This window comes from Homalodisca vitripennis, chromosome 4 (genome assembly GCF_021130785.1).
Source record: "Homalodisca vitripennis isolate AUS2020 chromosome 4, UT_GWSS_2.1, whole genome shotgun sequence".
NCBI lineage: Eukaryota > Metazoa > Arthropoda > Insecta > Hemiptera > Cicadellidae > Homalodisca > Homalodisca vitripennis.
In genome coordinates, this window is record NC_060210.1 from 118,315,096 (window position 1) to 118,332,372 (window position 17,277).

At 32.7% G+C, this 17,277-nt stretch overlaps 1 protein-coding gene across 2 annotated transcripts in view; it reads right to left on the reverse strand.

Annotated features, from left to right (window-relative positions):
* Positions 1 to 546: 546 nt before the first annotated feature.
* Positions 547 to 17,277, reverse strand: part of LOC124360004 (E3 ubiquitin-protein ligase HERC2) — a 154,667-nt gene continuing 137,936 nt past the window's right edge. For both annotated transcript variants that reach the window (XM_046813229.1, XM_046813230.1), the window contains exons 80-84: positions 14,207 to 14,375; positions 7,807 to 7,970; positions 6,812 to 6,966; positions 5,494 to 5,583; positions 547 to 4,547 (exon numbers count right to left, since the gene is read on the reverse strand). In XM_046813229.1, coding sequence (XP_046669185.1) covers positions 4,386 to 4,547; positions 5,494 to 5,583; positions 6,812 to 6,966; positions 7,807 to 7,970; positions 14,207 to 14,375 — 740 coding nt within the window. In that variant the 3' untranslated portion in view covers positions 547 to 4,385. The remainder of the gene's footprint in view (positions 4,548 to 5,493; positions 5,584 to 6,811; positions 6,967 to 7,806; positions 7,971 to 14,206; positions 14,376 to 17,277) is intronic.

Genomic DNA, 17,277 nt, shown 5'->3' on the forward strand with positions numbered 1-17,277 from the left:
TGGATAATGCAATTTCGATTTGTTTTCATCATTTTGCAAGCAAATGAATCTGGTTTTTGTATACTTGTATACATAAGACGTACAAGAAAAAGTTCAGATAAAATTGCAAGTGTAAAATCAAGAGTTGTGCCCTTAAAATGTATTCATACATTTAAAATTAGCCACTACAAAGTTTAACTGGCTGAACGTTAAGCGTACTTTCCAACAAGTTTATGTCAGATTTATGTATGTTTAACCTATAAATTTTGAAAAAGTTAACTTAAGAAGGCTTAAATTTGATGTAAAAATCCACCTCAACTATGTCCTTATTGAAATTTAAAATGGTAAACACAGTTCCATTGGATGTTACTCTCTGGGCCAGGATATTGTCCGCTGTGAAGCATTAAGCGAAGTCTCCCATGCTGACTCGAAGTCTGGTGTGTATTTAATTGATCCGATGATTATCTTTGAATCACACATCACACCAGAGATATTACATTTAAGTTTATTATTTAATAACAAAAAACATGCAAGTTTATATTAGGAGGAAATAAATTGAAGTCAATATTATAATAAACATGTATTTTATCACATAGATTTGAATGCAGATAGATGAATCTAAACAGTGCTATTATACTACTTCGGACCTCTAAATGATTCTACAGCACATATAAAATATCTATACTGAAGCAATATGGTTTGAGAAGCAACGTTTTCTAAAACGAAAATACCGCTTTCAAATAATCACAAAATGCTTCACTATAGTGCACAGCTGACAGTCATTGTGTGTGAAAATATTTCTTTCCAACTTATATTACAGGTCACATTAATGAAATTAGAGCAAACAAAATCTTTGGCATTTCTCATTTTGATTTTTAAAGATCATACAAATAAGTAACTCCCATGTAACTAAAGCCCTTACCTTGACATTCATTATTTTGATTTTATGTGAAAACCCTTTGGTTTAACACCAGAAACTATTACAGACACTAGGGGTGGGTGGATCGATAAAAGTCTAATCCAGACTCAAGTTGGATATTAAATTTTGCATTTAAATAGTTTCACAGATACGTTCAGATAAAAAACTCTTCAGAATACAATGAGGACTTTTTCTAAACTTTGTTCATTACACCCATAAATATTTACTATGTATCCATATAGCTACTTACCAAAATATTAAACATATAAGTCAAAATGGAAAGTTTTAGTAAGTTTTTTTAATGACATTTACAACTATTATAACAATTATGTAGCTTGTATACACAGTTTGAATTTGTTCAAACTGGATACAAGGCTTATCCAGAAAATAAGTGTACTTGGGCTCTTACAGTCAGCATGATTTTTGTTGACATTGCAGAGCAGGATATGACAGGTTGTACTGTAATAAATATAAATAACAATATCTGTCTCATCTATTTTAAAATTAGGAAATACATTTAATCAATGTTAAAAAATTAAATAATATTCTTAGATAATACCAGGGTAAAATTAACACCTGTCTTTAACAATGTATAAAGTGAAAAAATGTTATAAGAAATTGTCAATAATGTAATAAATAAAAAAGTATCATTAACGTTATTGGATTAATGTAATATTTTAAATGTCTCATAACGAATTTAATACTTAGACCAATATAAAACAAATGTCTTTACTGCCAAAATTACAATAATTATAATGGTAAAACACTTAGTTCAGAATTGATATTTCATAATTTTAGCGATACAATCACTAGAAGAACTGAACAAAAACGTAGCCCATAATTATTTACTTTAATATTTTTGTTTTTGTAGCAAAATACAACCGATTTTTACAAATAAAAATACAGGATCTGTTGAATAAGTATCGAAACTGGTTTGCTGTATCCTCAATGGAGTGGCGGAGGAGGTCCGACCGGTCGGCCTCGATAGAGGGTTCCCTCACCACTCAGGTGCACTTTAATTCAGTCGCCTGCGGGCATGCGTTGAGACAGAAGGTGGATTTTTGTGATGTGTGATTTTTTATGGTGTCATTTTGCCAGCATGGAGCGGACCTCTATGAGCAACACTATGCTGTGAAATTTTACTTTAAACTCGGGAAATCTGTATCCAAGACCCCCTGAACACATTAACCCTTTAAGGAGTGCGCATAAACTCTACATAATGAGTAAGGACATCATATGACATATATTCTTATAGTGGCCCAAAAGAGTACGGACGTCATATGACGTTTAGCCTCTGCATTTTTGTATTATCGTAAATGCATTGCTATTACCGATTGCCTTTAAGTAGATTAGTCTGTAAAGTGGTTCAATCTATCGGCATCATACTTAACTTCCATGTTTGTGCTCGCATTCACTTGTAATCTGATTTTACCACCAGATCAGATTTTACCAACTGGTAGAAGTCACTGACTTCTGGCTTGCAAGCACATCGCTTTGCTGTCAGAATATGCCGCTACATTATACTAGCCATTCCTTGTATACTGCATACTGTGGTCATATTTATCTTGTGAGAGTGACTTATATTTGTTGAGCAACCATCTAGTTTGTTACTGTTGTCTAAATGGCAAACAATATTGAACAAGTCAGCCGTAGTAAGGAAATAACACATTTGATTTTGAAAAATACTGACTTGTAGAACATGTAGTCCTTTTTTTTATTAGGCTTTCAAATGTAAATAAACATTTTTTAAGAGATTTTAAAGATTTTAATTTTTTACTCCTTTTGGTAATTTTTTGGATTTCACCCATTACTCATTTTAGCCTATCAAAAGAAGACGTCATATGACATCCATACTCCTTAAAGGGTTTAACAGGCTTATGGGGATGATGCCTTAAGCCGCAAAAGAGTTTTTGAGTGGTACAAAATGTTTAAGGAAAGCCGAGAGCTATTAGAAGACGATCACCACATTGGGCGCCCAATAACCGCTCGAACCGATGCTCAGGTGGCCAAAGTGTAATCAGTTTTAGACTCTTGACAGGTACTTTATCATTGCCCTTACTATTGAGGAGAACGGCCTTTTAGTTGGAACCGTCCATTGTAAGTGAGGATCCTGCGATGAGGAAAGTGTGCGTGAACCTGGTGCCGAAAGTCTTGGGCGAGGAATAAAAACTGTTGCGGGTGGAAATTTCACAACAGTTTTGGACTGCATCCAGGAAGACGTAGATTTCCTCGACAAAGTTATTACTGCTGATAATTCGTGAGTGTTTTAATACGACCCTGAAATAAAATGTCAAAGTTCAGAATGGCACATGCATGTTCCCGCATCCGAGAAAAAACTTGGATGTCAAAATAAAAAAATTACTGACACAGCTGAGAAATCGTGTAAGGCACGTGCGAAAGCCATTGCGAAGAATTGGAAACTTCACCATGACGATGCCTGGTTCCATTAAACTTTTTCTTGTTTTCGTGAATGAAAACGAAGCTTAAAGCACATCGGTTTGATTCCATTGAGGCGGTTCAAGAGGCAAAAACAAAGGTTCTCAGCAGTATTCGAAAACCGATTTCCAGCGAACTTTTGACAAGTGGCAGACACACCGAACTAAGTATATTGATGCAGGAGGAATGTATTTTTCAGATTATTAAAGTAATTGTAATGATACCTGCAATAAATTTTGACTTTTGAACCAGTCTCAATACTTCTTGGACAGACCCTGTATTTTATTTTCACTAACAATATTAATATGATATCAAAGATTGAAAGTAAAAAATATTAACAAATAAGGTAAGATTATAGATTGTTACATTATAAAGGAGTGATAAATATACAATCTACCCATCCCTAGTAAAATTTGTCTTAAATTTCAGTGGACAATGGTTATTCATTATTTTTCATTTTATATGGAATTTTTATGCAAGGAGAATTTTTTATATTTAGTATTTTATAGGGAATAGCAGGTTATTTAATTTTGAAATAACTTTGTTGATGTAATACCACTAGTGTAAACTTTGTACTACTAGTCTTTAATATGAAGGTATTACTGTTTATGCCTTCAAATACCAAACAGGGGAAAATTGTAATACTGTTTCAATAAAATAAATATAGACAATTTCAAACTTTACAATTGTATACAATTTTTAAATATACTTTACAGACTAATAAAATCAAATTATCAACCAGGCCTAAAAATTCTAAAATGTTTCACTTTCTTTAATACAAAAACACACAAAACATACACATTTTAGGAAAGAAAGTATTAATACATGAATACAGACTTAAATCAATAACAGATGGTAACATTGAGTACAAAAATTATTCAAATATAAATACACAATTACAATAATTTTTACAAAATATACAAAATGATGCAAGTACATACTAAGAAAATAACATTATCATAGTTCCAAAATGAATACATACAGAAAAACAAGAGAAAATTTGTTTAGAGATGGTGTAGTCTACAAGTGTAGTTGATTAGTCCACTGATGTTTACGTGGAGCCGATCTCTTCGCTGGCAATGCTCTCAAGCCCATCACTGTCACTGTTGGAGCTGGCATGGAGTGACCGTGGCATCGCCACACGAGCGTACTCATCTGTGTCTATCGACTTGCAGAAATGGATAGCATACTTCAGTTTCTCTCGCAGAATCATCTAAAAAACACAGCAAATAGAGTCAAGTTGTTTAAATGAAACGTAAATACGTTATTTCAATACTAAACGTACATCAAAGTTTGTTCAGACTTAAGAAAAATCATTTGGATTAAAAACTGCCAGTTGTGACCATGTGCTATTTGGGCACTCACGTTTAACCCTAAATTTAATGGCAGTCAAATTTTTCTTGGGCGGTGGACTGTTCAGGTCTTCATGAGATATTTACTGAATGTATTATAAGATACATGTAACAACAAGGAAATAATACTAATTTTCAAAAAGAAATAAAAAAGTTCAAGTGAATGTGTGGTTCAAGGGTCCAACAATTAACATACTTCCTTTTTTTATTGATTCAGATTTCGGCACTGTACTGTTATTGATAATTGTCAAATTGTTTATATGTTTTTTTAAATGGTTCATATTTTCAGCTGTGGAAATGTAAACTACGATGGAACTTTTTTCAAATATAGTAGAGGTGATTGAGAAACGTAGACTACTTCTTTAGATATAACAGACTATAGTAGCATCGATACAGAGTTGATGATGATTATTGCAATACTAATAATTAAGCCTGACGACCATAAGAAAAAACTAGCAGGAGGTGATCACAGTTAATGAGAAATAAGATAGCAACTATAACAGTGTAAACAACCTAACTAAACTCCTCCCTACAGTTTTGGGTAAAAATAAAACAGAAATAAGTGCGATTTTGATAAACCAAAATGAATTTAATTGGCAAGATCTAAGAACACAGTAAATCCAAACCTCATTACTAGTTACTATATTTTATTTTTTTTATTTTTTAGAGTCTACCAATACATAAGTCATTTAAATATTCAAACTCCATTTCAATAAAGGCCTTCACTTTACTTGTTAGCAATAACATACATTTCCCCAAGATAATGCAAAATGTCAGCCACAATGCAATCACCTGGCACATACTCACCTTGCTTGAGTATCTGGGCATCTTGAGCAGGAAAAAACACGTATAGCTCTCTGGAAGGAAGTGATCTGGAGGGTTGTACTTATCCAACACCTGTAATAAATCAGTCATTAGTCGTGTATATACTTAATATTATTATTAATAATTGTATTTTTTATATATTTCTTTAACCCTTTCCACTCGGATTTTTTTCACTAGTCTGCCCCCTCAGCTTGTATTTATTTTAGCATATTTTCAGTAAAAACCCATTTTTAGCAAACTGGAAGTCAATAAAGTATATACATTATTATATTGTATAATAATTTTATTTTATTTCTAATTTATATTTTAGAGATATAAAATTTGATAATTACACTAATAAGTTTTATATTTTAGCATGGTATGGTATCGTTCAAAACACTCTGCAGGATGAAGACCAGGATTTTTTGAACAGGTTTTACAATAGTAAAGTGTTTCCTTTCTTCCTCCTGGCACCTTTCTATTGCTACAAACAGCACAGTCTTTAGTTTTTTTTGTTGGATGAACTGCAAGAAAGTGAGGTTGTTTGTTTAGCCTTTCTTCTTTTTCTACTGATGAAGGACGACCCCGCTTCAAACTCATAGGGTTACGGACATGGCCTACAAGTTCAGTGATAAGGATTTCTCTGAAATTCCTGTGTTGAATTGTTTTTTCTCCATGGTTTTGTTTATTCGTGTTGAACAAGAGAAAGCTATTTACTATTCCCACTTCCAACATCCAGAAAAATAGCTTTCTCCACTACTTCAGAGATTTACGGGGAAATTTGTAGGAAGCAATATAGTGGTCTGCTTGGTCCAAGCCACCCATATATTTGTTATACTGACAGATAACTGTTGGCTTTTGTATGTTTATTTGATTATCCTTGCCTTAATTAAGTAATTCAGCAATAACTTTTGAATCAGAAAGAAAAGAGGTACTTGGTAACGACATATCGAGTCACTAATGCGAACGCGTCTGAAAATTGGTTAGGAAACGTGACTACAATGACAAAGCAAAATAAATCAGCAGCCGAACAATCGTAGTTCAGCTGTAATTTATTAGTTTCTGAGAATGACGTGCGATCGCAGCACCAATCGGAAACATCGTAGGCCGGCTAAAAATAAAGTAAAGCTGACGTCACTACAATGTCGGATGGTGTCCGACATACGAGCGGAACGGCAAAATAGCAATGTCGGACGACGTCCGACATACGAGCGGAAAGGGTTAAAGCAATTGTTTATCCACAATTCACCTACATTCCGAGATTTAATGGCTAATGAGGTTATTTTTGATCATGAACTGTGTAGAACATTGCTGAACCCACCTGAAGGACAAAGTCTCGGCCACGGAAGTCTGGGATGGTGCGTGGCAGCCGCGTGCGGCCCCACACAAACCTGAGGAACAGCGACCTCTCCTGGTTGGAGAACTCTTCCATCACCTCCCAAAACCACTGGACTAGAGGTGCTCCTGGCTCCACTCCTGTCCAACAGACAAACTGGTCTTGACTATTGAACCTACTTGATCCAGGTCGGATACTTTGGATTTACATAACTACAATATGTTCTATATTTATAATATGCTTATAAGTATGATTACTTGGGTAAAAAATTATCGTTGGAAAATAAATTTTTATATAAATATTCTGTGATCAATTTCTAGATTCAAATTTGACAACCTGCAACAAGGTTAAATCTCTCCAAGAAAATACCCCCATTTTTGTTCATGTTTTTTATACACATAATTTGTATGATTCAAAAATGCAAAAAACAAACAACTGGTTCTTAAGTTACAACATATTTTACTTTTTCGAATGATCCACAATTATGTTATCCTCAGCTGGAGAAAAAAAGACATCAACACAGAAACGTATTGATTTTGTTGGCTTGCGCACAATAATAAATGTCAAACCATTTGTATTTAAATTGATTGAAAAATCAGGTGATGGCACTATGAAAATAGTAAAAATAAATCAAGCGATGTTTTTGAACCCATCTTGCAAACATTTTCCAGTATATAAAGGTTTCTGTGATGGTTTAGTGTAGCAGACTTCTGGAGATTTGCGGAAATATTGCAGAAAGTTCATCTACAGTCACTAGTAAGGTTAAATTTTGATGTCATATGAAATATCATAAACAGGATGACCAACGCTCTTAGGAGAAAAATATTAAACATAAACCTAAAACAGTTATAGTAAACACAAGGAAAAACACAAAAAAATAAACAGAGAAAAAGAAATGCTTTATTATGTTATTGCTGCTGCAAGCAACTTGTTTTTAAAGTGGTCAGAGATGATGCAAATTCTTTAGAGTGAGGACTGACCTTTGTACGTAGCAACAGACTTGAGGAGGGCCAGGGGAATGTCTGGAGAACCGCAGACCAGAGTCTCTAGCTCATATCCACTGAACAGTGTGAGAAGAGGAACTGGCACCACCTTGGCCATGCCCTCCCGCACTGCCTTCACCTGCTCGTCAAACTCGTGGAGTCTGCACACATTCAGAAGTAGCAAATTACAGTGAGGATCATTTAAAATGTCTACAATATAAGAAATCTTTTTTGATTTATTATATTTTTAATTATCATCTGTTAAAAAATTAAGATCAAGTGAAATGTCTCAGGTACTTAAGAATCGTGTCAAAATACTCATGTTATTGATTGTAATTTATAATGGAAAGAGACAATCATACAAGTATTTTTGTTGAAGAATGTCCATCAATCATAGCAAGGTCAAGTACATGGCCTTCGCTTTCTCAGTTCTATCTGAATAATGTGATTCCAGACAATTTTACCCAAAATCTACACTGGGATCCATGAGGTTCAGCTATTTCATTTTAAAACTAAAACATCTGTTTTGCAGTTTCATGTTGCAATATTAGACTTGCAATGCTCCTGCACAATTTCTGGACATCATTTTAAATTTTACTGACATTACTTTCACTGTTCAATTTGGTTCATCTTTAATCAAACTCCATGAATGACTGACTCTCTTCTCAGCTGGAATGTTACATTATATGTAAACATCACCAGTAGTTGAAGACTCTTGGAGCAATTGGAAAAACTTATAAATATTAATAAATGTAAATAATACATATAATTTCCAATTTATTTATTTTTCGTGCGAGGCCTTTCAAAACCGAAGGTTTCCTAATCAGGCAACTCCACAAATAAATATTTACATAACTTTTATTACAATTAAAATACCATATGGTGTAAATATGTAAATACAAAGATTTTGTAAATATTTCAGCCAGTATGAAAATTAGATATGGCTACGGTATAATTTTTTAATAAATTGAGAAGAAAGAAGACTGGAATTTTCAATAGGGCCCTCTTCATTGCTTATGAGTTTTTCTTTATTTATGTTTATGTGTAGTGTACTTCTTTTATTAATTTTAGATTTTGAATTGATGTTCTGTATCCTGATTCAATGCAGTGTTTGGCTACAGCAGATTTTTCAACTCTTCCATATTTTGTGTGCGATAAATGCTCTTTAAATCGTGTTTTTATTGTTCTTTTTGTTTGTCCAATATAAATTTTGTCACAGTCATCGCATCAATTTCATAAATTCCTGATTTTTGTCATTTGAAATTTTGTTTGTAGGGTTTCCTAAAATTTGGGATAGTTTGTTGCTTGTTCTGTGAGTGACAGTTATATTTGTATGTTTTTTTAAAAATTTTGCATATTTGGTTCGAGAAAGAGCTGTATGTTGTGCAAATAAATTCTTGTTTTGTGTCTTGAGGTAGCCTTAATGTTGTCTTATGTTTTCTAGTTCTTCTTTTCAATGTTTTTTTTTTACTATATTGTCAATAAGTTACATAGTGTAACCATTAAACATAGCGATATTTCTTATGTAACTTAGTTCTTTATTGTAGTTTTCTGTTGAAAGTGGTGTATTTAAAAGTCTGTAGATCGTAGAATTAAACGTTGCCCTTTTTTGTGCAGGTGGACGATTAGATTCATTGGTGATAAATCTATCTGTATGAGTTGGTTTGCTGTAGATATCGAATTCAAATTTTGTTTCATTTCTAATCACCAATACGTCTAAAAATGGGATACTATTGTTTTGTCCAATTTCATAAGTAAATTTTATAGTAGTATAAAACGAATTTAGAGTTGTGATAAAATCTTGTAGGTTTTCATTTTTATTAAATATTGTAAATACATCATCAACTTATCGTATCCATTTTCTTGGGAAATATGTCATTTTAGATTTGGCTGTAGTTTCAAAATGGCTCATAAAAATATTGGGAATAAAACATGAAAGAGGATTTCCCATAGCCGTTCCATCAATTTGGGTGTAGTAAGATTCTCTAAATTGGAATGTTCTCTTATTCATACATAAATTTAGCATAAGGGAGTATTCATCAATTATTTCCTTTTGTACATTTTTAGAAGTTAACCAATCTGTAATTATTTTCATCGTATCCTTAATTGGAACATTAGGATAAAGCGATGTTACATCAAAAGAAACGAGATATTCATCTTCATATAGAACAATGTCTTTAATTGATTCTATAAAATCGTATCTGTTCTTGATGGAAAATGAAGGAAAACCTTCTAAAGTTTGAAGATTTTTCGACAACCACTAAGACAAAAAATATGTTGTGGAGTTTACACATGACACAATTGGTTGCTTTCCATTCCCTGGTTTGTATTTTTGGTAGGCAGTACAATTTTGGAATGGTAGGATTAGGAACTATAAGTTTTTTTTATATAATTGGTTATTAATTACATTTTTACAGTTTTTTAAAGTTTCTGATACTGATTTAGTATACTAGATTTACATACTGATGTAAATCTAGTATACTGATTTAGTTACTTCAGTTTACAGTTTCAGTTACAGATTTAGTATACTGATTGGATTTTTCTGAAGAATATTGTATTGTCCAGTGTTTAAAATTTGTTTAACTCTTTTATGATATTCTTTTTTGTTCATAATGACAATAGTATTACTTTTATTAGCCTTTAAATAAAATACATTCTTCTGTTTAAGACTTTTTATTGTGTTATTGTATTGTGTGTTATGTAAATGTGAGGAACGTCTTTGTTTTAGATTCTTGGAAAAGGTAGAGTATATGTCAGCTCTAATCAATGTTACTTTCTATATCAACAATTACATTTTCACTGTAATTTCTACTTGTTAGGTTAAAATTTAAACCTTTGTTTAAAAGATTCATTTTTTCTTTGGTAAATGTTTCTGATGACAAGTTAGACACTAATTGATGGTTTTTGATAGGATATTTGGTTTCTTGATGAATAAATGGCTCATTGGAATTTAGAAGTAATTTAAATTTGTTTTATAGCTTTTTTTGTTTCTCTCTGTATTTAAAATCAATACTTTTAAGCATATTACAATATTTTTCTTGAAAAAGTTCATGATAGATTGTTGATAAGTTTTTACTTATGTCTAAATGTAGTTCTAAAGCTTGTAGTGATAGATTATCTCGTTTAGAGTAAAGATTTTTTTATTTCAAGGTTAAGCCAATTCAAGCCAAACAAAACCATTGAACTTAAATGCTTGGAAAATACTACACATAAACATAAATAAAGAAAAACTCATAAACAATGAAGAGGGCCCTATTGAAAATTCCAGTCTTCTATCTTCTCAATTTATTCAAAAATAACACCGTAGCCATATCTAATTTTCATACTGGCTGAAATATTTCCAAAATCTTTGTATTTACATATTTACACCATATGGTATTTTAATTGTAAAAATTATGTAAATATTTATTTGTGGAGTCGTCTGATGAGGAAACCTTCGGTTTTGAAAGGCCTCGCACGAAAAATAAATAAATTTGGATTGATATGTATTATTTACATTTATTAATATCACCAGTAGTGATAATTTTAAAACTGATGCAATGACGAATAAGTTCAACAATTGCAAGTTAATTTTTTATAGTCCAGATTTTCATTGTCACATAATGAAATACCCCACCAGAAAAAGTGTTCCTGACCCTTAAAAAGATGCAAGTACATTTTCTGTCATTTTGAGTTATAGCATGATGATGTAATCTACTCATTTTTTAGTAACAACACACTTCAACCTTGCTGAATATTTTTGATTCTGTAGCAGCTATACAAAAAAAGCTTCAAAATGCAATATAGGATCGAAACTGTTAGTCACGTGCAGCCTACTTGTATACCAAAAGCAAGGTACAATTAGCACCTGAACTGAGTAAATACAAATTTGAAGTTGTCCATGACGTGAAAATGTTCTTTGGTTAACCGCGCCTTGATGAGTGAACTCCTCACACAAGTAACTCAGATAGGGTGGTACACCAGTGTATGTTGTTATCCAGGATTGAATAAGTGGTTTAAAAGTTATTTATGTAATAGGCGGCAAATTGTTGAAATTAACGGTATAAAAAGCGAATCCAAGCAAATAAATTTTGGGGTTATCCAGGGAAGTACACTTGGACCTTTACTTTTCTTAATCTATACAAATGATATAGGAAAGATCATTCTTAATAACGGTACGTTATACTTGTACGCAGATGACACAGTAGCGTTATTTGATGGTCATATGTGGGAGGAAGTCTATAGGAATGCTGAGCGAGGACTTCACACCATTAAACAGTGGTTTGACAGTAATCGACTGACTGTAAATATATGCAAGACGAAGCACATGGCTGTGTCCCTGCGAGCAACCCGCGACCCAGTGGGTCTAGAGCTGAAGATGCACAATGGGCAGTGCGGTGGCCGCCAGACACCCTGTCAGTGTCATAGTATCGTGTTAGTACTTAAAAATATCTAGGAGTAATGTTTGATAATAGACTTGCTTGGGCAGCCCATGTTAGCTATTTCAATAGCAAACTACGAAAATGCATTTATATGTTCGTTACATTATCACGTGTGCTAAATTTCCGCCATATCAAAATTGTTTATTACGCATATGTTCAATCGATCCTTCAGTATGGGGAGGGGCTTCTAATACAGTAATAAAACCATTACAAATTACACAAAAGTCTATTATGAAAGCTGGTCTCAAAAAACCAAGGAGGTTCCCATCAGAAAATTTATTTTGTTTATTTATTATTCTTGATATTAGACAACTATTCCTAAAAGTTTTGATTTTGTACGGTTTCAAACATAAATTTTAATTTTTAGAGAAAGTGGAACATGCATACAACACAAGACATAGGTTAAATATTGGTATCACCACAGCACGTTATACTAAGTCTATAAATAAAACAATTCTTTCTACCTTCTACACACAATCTATCAAAATTTACTATTGGAACTAAGAGAAAATTGGAACATTAAAGTCGAAGCGTACAAAAAGAAGTTAATGAACTGGTTAATTGCATTGGGGAGGAGTGGTGCAAACACTATACTCACTTCTATCTACTCTGAGTGATTTGGTCGTGCCAAGTGATAATTATTGCGATGATATTTTATATATAGTTTGTGAATACCGTGGTGACGGACCGAGCATTCTTAATCAATGCATTGAGTTTTTGTCTGTATGCGTTGCGGATGTATGCGCGAGAGCGCTAAAGCGTGCGTGCGTGTGTGTTTTTTTTTCTTGTGAAGGAATGCATTAATTTCGATATAGTGTAGGTTCTAGAAATCGAAAACAATAAAATGATTAGTTTCTGTTTATCTTTTTATTTTTCTATTCTTTTCCTTTTTTATAGCTCTTAAAATAATGTTTCTTATACACTCTTTAAGCTCATCCCGCATGTTGTCTTACATCTTATAGCAATAAAACTTCATATACTAGAATTTGTTGCATCTTTGTCATGTCGTTCCATTATCATAACTTATTAAATTATTACTTTTTACACTGCTTGAATTTAGTTAATATGCATCCAAACAGAGTATGTTTACTATTAGTTATTTTTAGTTATCTTTAAATCATACAATTTTAATTTTGTTCTAAAATTTACATTGTATATTAGAATTGTTGTGATTGCAAACTCGAGTGAAGATGGACTTGGTTCTCACACACAGGCTTTTGCCCTTGTGGGTACCTTCTCGTGTATATTATTATCACTATATTTGTATTATATGTAAATGAGATAAATAAATGAAAATGAAATAAAATAGAAGCAAACAGTCTAATTTCCAAGTAGTCAAATATGATTTTCTACAGAATGTTTTTGGACTAGAACATTTTTAGACACTTATGTTTTTTTGTAAATCAATTCATACCTAGCTCTAGAAATGGGGATTCTTGATTCCAATTCACTATTCATAAAATTGATTGTTGAAAATAACTTGTTGGTTATTGCAATAAAACACACAGAGTACGCAACACAGCATGGCACAAAAACAATGGTGTAGAACAACTCGGACACAATGTTACCAGCATAAACAAAAACCCAAACCAACAAGGTACGAATGCAACTTGACAAGGTATAAACTAGAAGCACGAGTAAATATGTAATTTTATACGATACAAAGATTATACTTCATGAAGTACCTGTGGCAAAAAGATTATGACAAGATTAAAGTCGAATAAAGACAATTTTTAGTTATTATTTTTTATACACTATATAATTTTAATGATCTGTAAACATATTTAATTCTTTATCACTATTTCAATAAAAGTGTATATCTTAACAAATGTATAGTCCATGCTTTCAGTTAAGGAAACAAAGATTTAAGAAATTAATAAGTGGGAGCAAATGTCCAATATTATTCCTGAACTTTGAAAGAAAAAATAAATTCCCATTTGATTCTGCCTTTACGAAGCTACATCCCTGTGATATACCTGTAGTTGAGGGCCAGCCTGATGAACTCTTCACGATTCTGCGCGGTGACCTTACGGTGACTAGAGGACAAGGGGACATCAACCCCTGTGGCTGAAGGGGTGGAGAACGGCATGTCCAGTGTCTGTAACTCCTTCTCATCGGGGTTCATGTCTCGGATACACAGCAGACCTGCACATTTAACAAAAAAGTATTTCTCAAACCTTCACGTATTTTTGTGTGTAATTTACGGCTAAGATCTGCTTGTACCTTAGTTGTTGTCTATTTAATGTAAGTTTCCAGAAAAGTGACAATATAAATGTTTCTAGAGTGTGTTGCAACTGAATCCTTTAGTTATTAGGTATTATTAATAGTTTTTGGTTCTTATTAAAAATGGAAGTTGTAATATTATTTTATGTTATGATTGTATAACTATATTTTTATTTTTTTTAGAAGTATCATATTTATAATTTTTAGTGTTTAGATTAATGTTTAATCTAAACATTTGTCTTTAGCAAAGTAGATCAGTGTTAATATTAATTTGGTTAATATTTGTTAATAATTATTGTTCAGACAGGTTAAGTGTAAGAAAGGGCCATGAGGCCCTAACTTTGCCTGTTTAACCTGTTGAGGAGTAGCTGAAAGTTGTTCCAAAAGAGTACAGATGGTTATAGCCGTTTGATCCCAAAAGAGTATTGACGGTTATGACCGTCCATGACGGGGCTGCTAAAACAATCAATATTGCAACTGTTTATGCACTCTAGTGGTGTTCTTACATACTATTTCGACTGTGAAATGTTCAAAGTAATTATTGCTGTACGGTGCTGGCTCCTAGTGACAGAATACATAATCACAGATTTGCCGCCAAATGTTCTGTTATTTTCTCGCGCCACGTCCATTTATAGGCTATTCTCGGTTCTTGCAATTCATTGATCATTGATGTGCAGCGCTGGTTCCTAGCGACAGAATATAAAATCAGGGCTTTGCCGCTAATTGTTCTGTCATTTTCTCGCGCCAAATCTTTTATAGGCTGATTGTTTTGTTTTATGTACTGACCTATTTGTGCTACAATATGTGTTGGTATTTATAGGCAGTAGATGGAATCAAAAAACCCAAATGCTAAGGATCACATCATGGACTTCTGAATTAACGTTATCACACAGATACTGGAAGCACATGTTGCACCAAGAGAAGAGGCCGCAGCTGTGACGCGTCCGTTGGGCGGAGCCAAGCAGCCGCTACACTTGTCAGGTCGCCATTTCCCCCGTCCACTACCAGTAAAGGAAAATGGCCGAAGGAAGCTAAAACGCTGCTTTGTGTGTTCAAATACAACACGGGGTGAGCGTAAAAGGAAAGACACTGCTTATGAGTGCACAAAATGTGAAGTAGCACTTTGTGTGTACTCGTGTTTTGAACACTATCATACGTTTGTAAAATTATAAAAAAAAAACAAAATGTATGAATTTATCAAGTTGTAGATCCAAAAAATGCATTATTATGATATTTTGTAAGGTTTCAATACATTTTGAATGAAAACAACAAAAATGTTTTCTTTACTCCCTGGAGTTCATTAAGGATAATTTTGCTTACTCTAGTATACACTAGGTAGGATGACGGTTATAGCCGTCAGTACTCCCCAACAGGTTAACCCTTTTACCCCGACGTCCGTACTATACGGACGTCATAAAAATGGCGTCAACTCCCGACGTCCGTATAGTACGGACGTGCACTTTTTATTACTTTACTGGCCACCTATTTCACCAAATGCTTTGAAATTCCACAGACTTGTGCACAAAGATATTTTGCATCGAAATATATTAGTTTGTAATGGTTTGACTTCGTATTTTGTCAGTCTGTGACTGAGCAATTGCAGTTCGTCTCGACTGACTGCTCACGCTTGTTGCAGACAGCTGTATATCACGTGGTTGTGAATAAACACACAGTTTTCTTCACAGTTTTAGGTTAAAGCAGTGTAAAGTACGGCAGTTAAAGTTTAGTTTATTATTTGTTTGATTTCAAAATGAGTAAAAGACATCGTTCAAAGTCTCCCGTAAGTGAAAATACACTAATTAGTAACCTAGTTGCAAATGGTGTGGATGTGATTAGTGACGACGATTTGAGTGATGGATATCTTGAAAATTTACATTTTGTAGTGATGTAAATACAGTTTTAAAACTTTTTTAAATTTATATTATGAACAGTTTTAGTTATTTTGTCAGAAATAACTTTGGTTTTATATTTATTTTAATTACTGTGAATTTCAAAGGTCTTGTTACATTGCCTTGCCCAGAAATGGCAAAAAGAAAAATTTACACGGCTTTACAAAAAATGATGTTACTCCACTTGTAAATAAGGTAGGCCTATAATTTTTGTTTCCTTTTATTAAGGATTAAATATATCATAAAGTAAATGGGTATTTTTGTGCCAAATATTTTTTTATTTGTATGGTTTCCATGATCAAACTTGAAATTTTTTCATTTTTATTTATTTTTTATATATGTATATGTATGTAAAAAAAAAAAACTTTCAAAATAATAATTTTATTTGTATATTTCTGTAAGCTACATGTATAAAGAAGGAAAACAAAAAAAGAATTACCTAAATATCTTAAAAAATAACTGAGTTATGAATTTTTTACAAAACCCTTACATTTTGTCTGAAAACGGCTTGGGATTTCTGGCATATCACTTGATTTAATAGCCGGAGTTAAAAGGGTTAAATAAACAATTTTTAATTTTCATTTTTCAATCCTTCAAAAACAGTAATGATTACTACCTAAAAACAATTTGCGAATCATATTCTCGCCTGTGGTGGTTTTTAATGTATTATAATTATTCCTCTTACACCTCCAACAAATGAAACAGTTCAGATGGGCCAGAATACTCTTAAATATTTTTTAAAGCATATTTCATTAGGCCAGTATGAATTATTCTCGCAATATCTTGATTCAATGTAGGTCATAATTTGCAATGTTACATGAATAAGTACTTGATTTTTAATCAATGCAAACATCACTATCTTAACCATTTTAATGTGATCTTTGAGGATATTTTCAAACTTCTTAGATGGAATTTAATTCAAACTTCTTGGATGA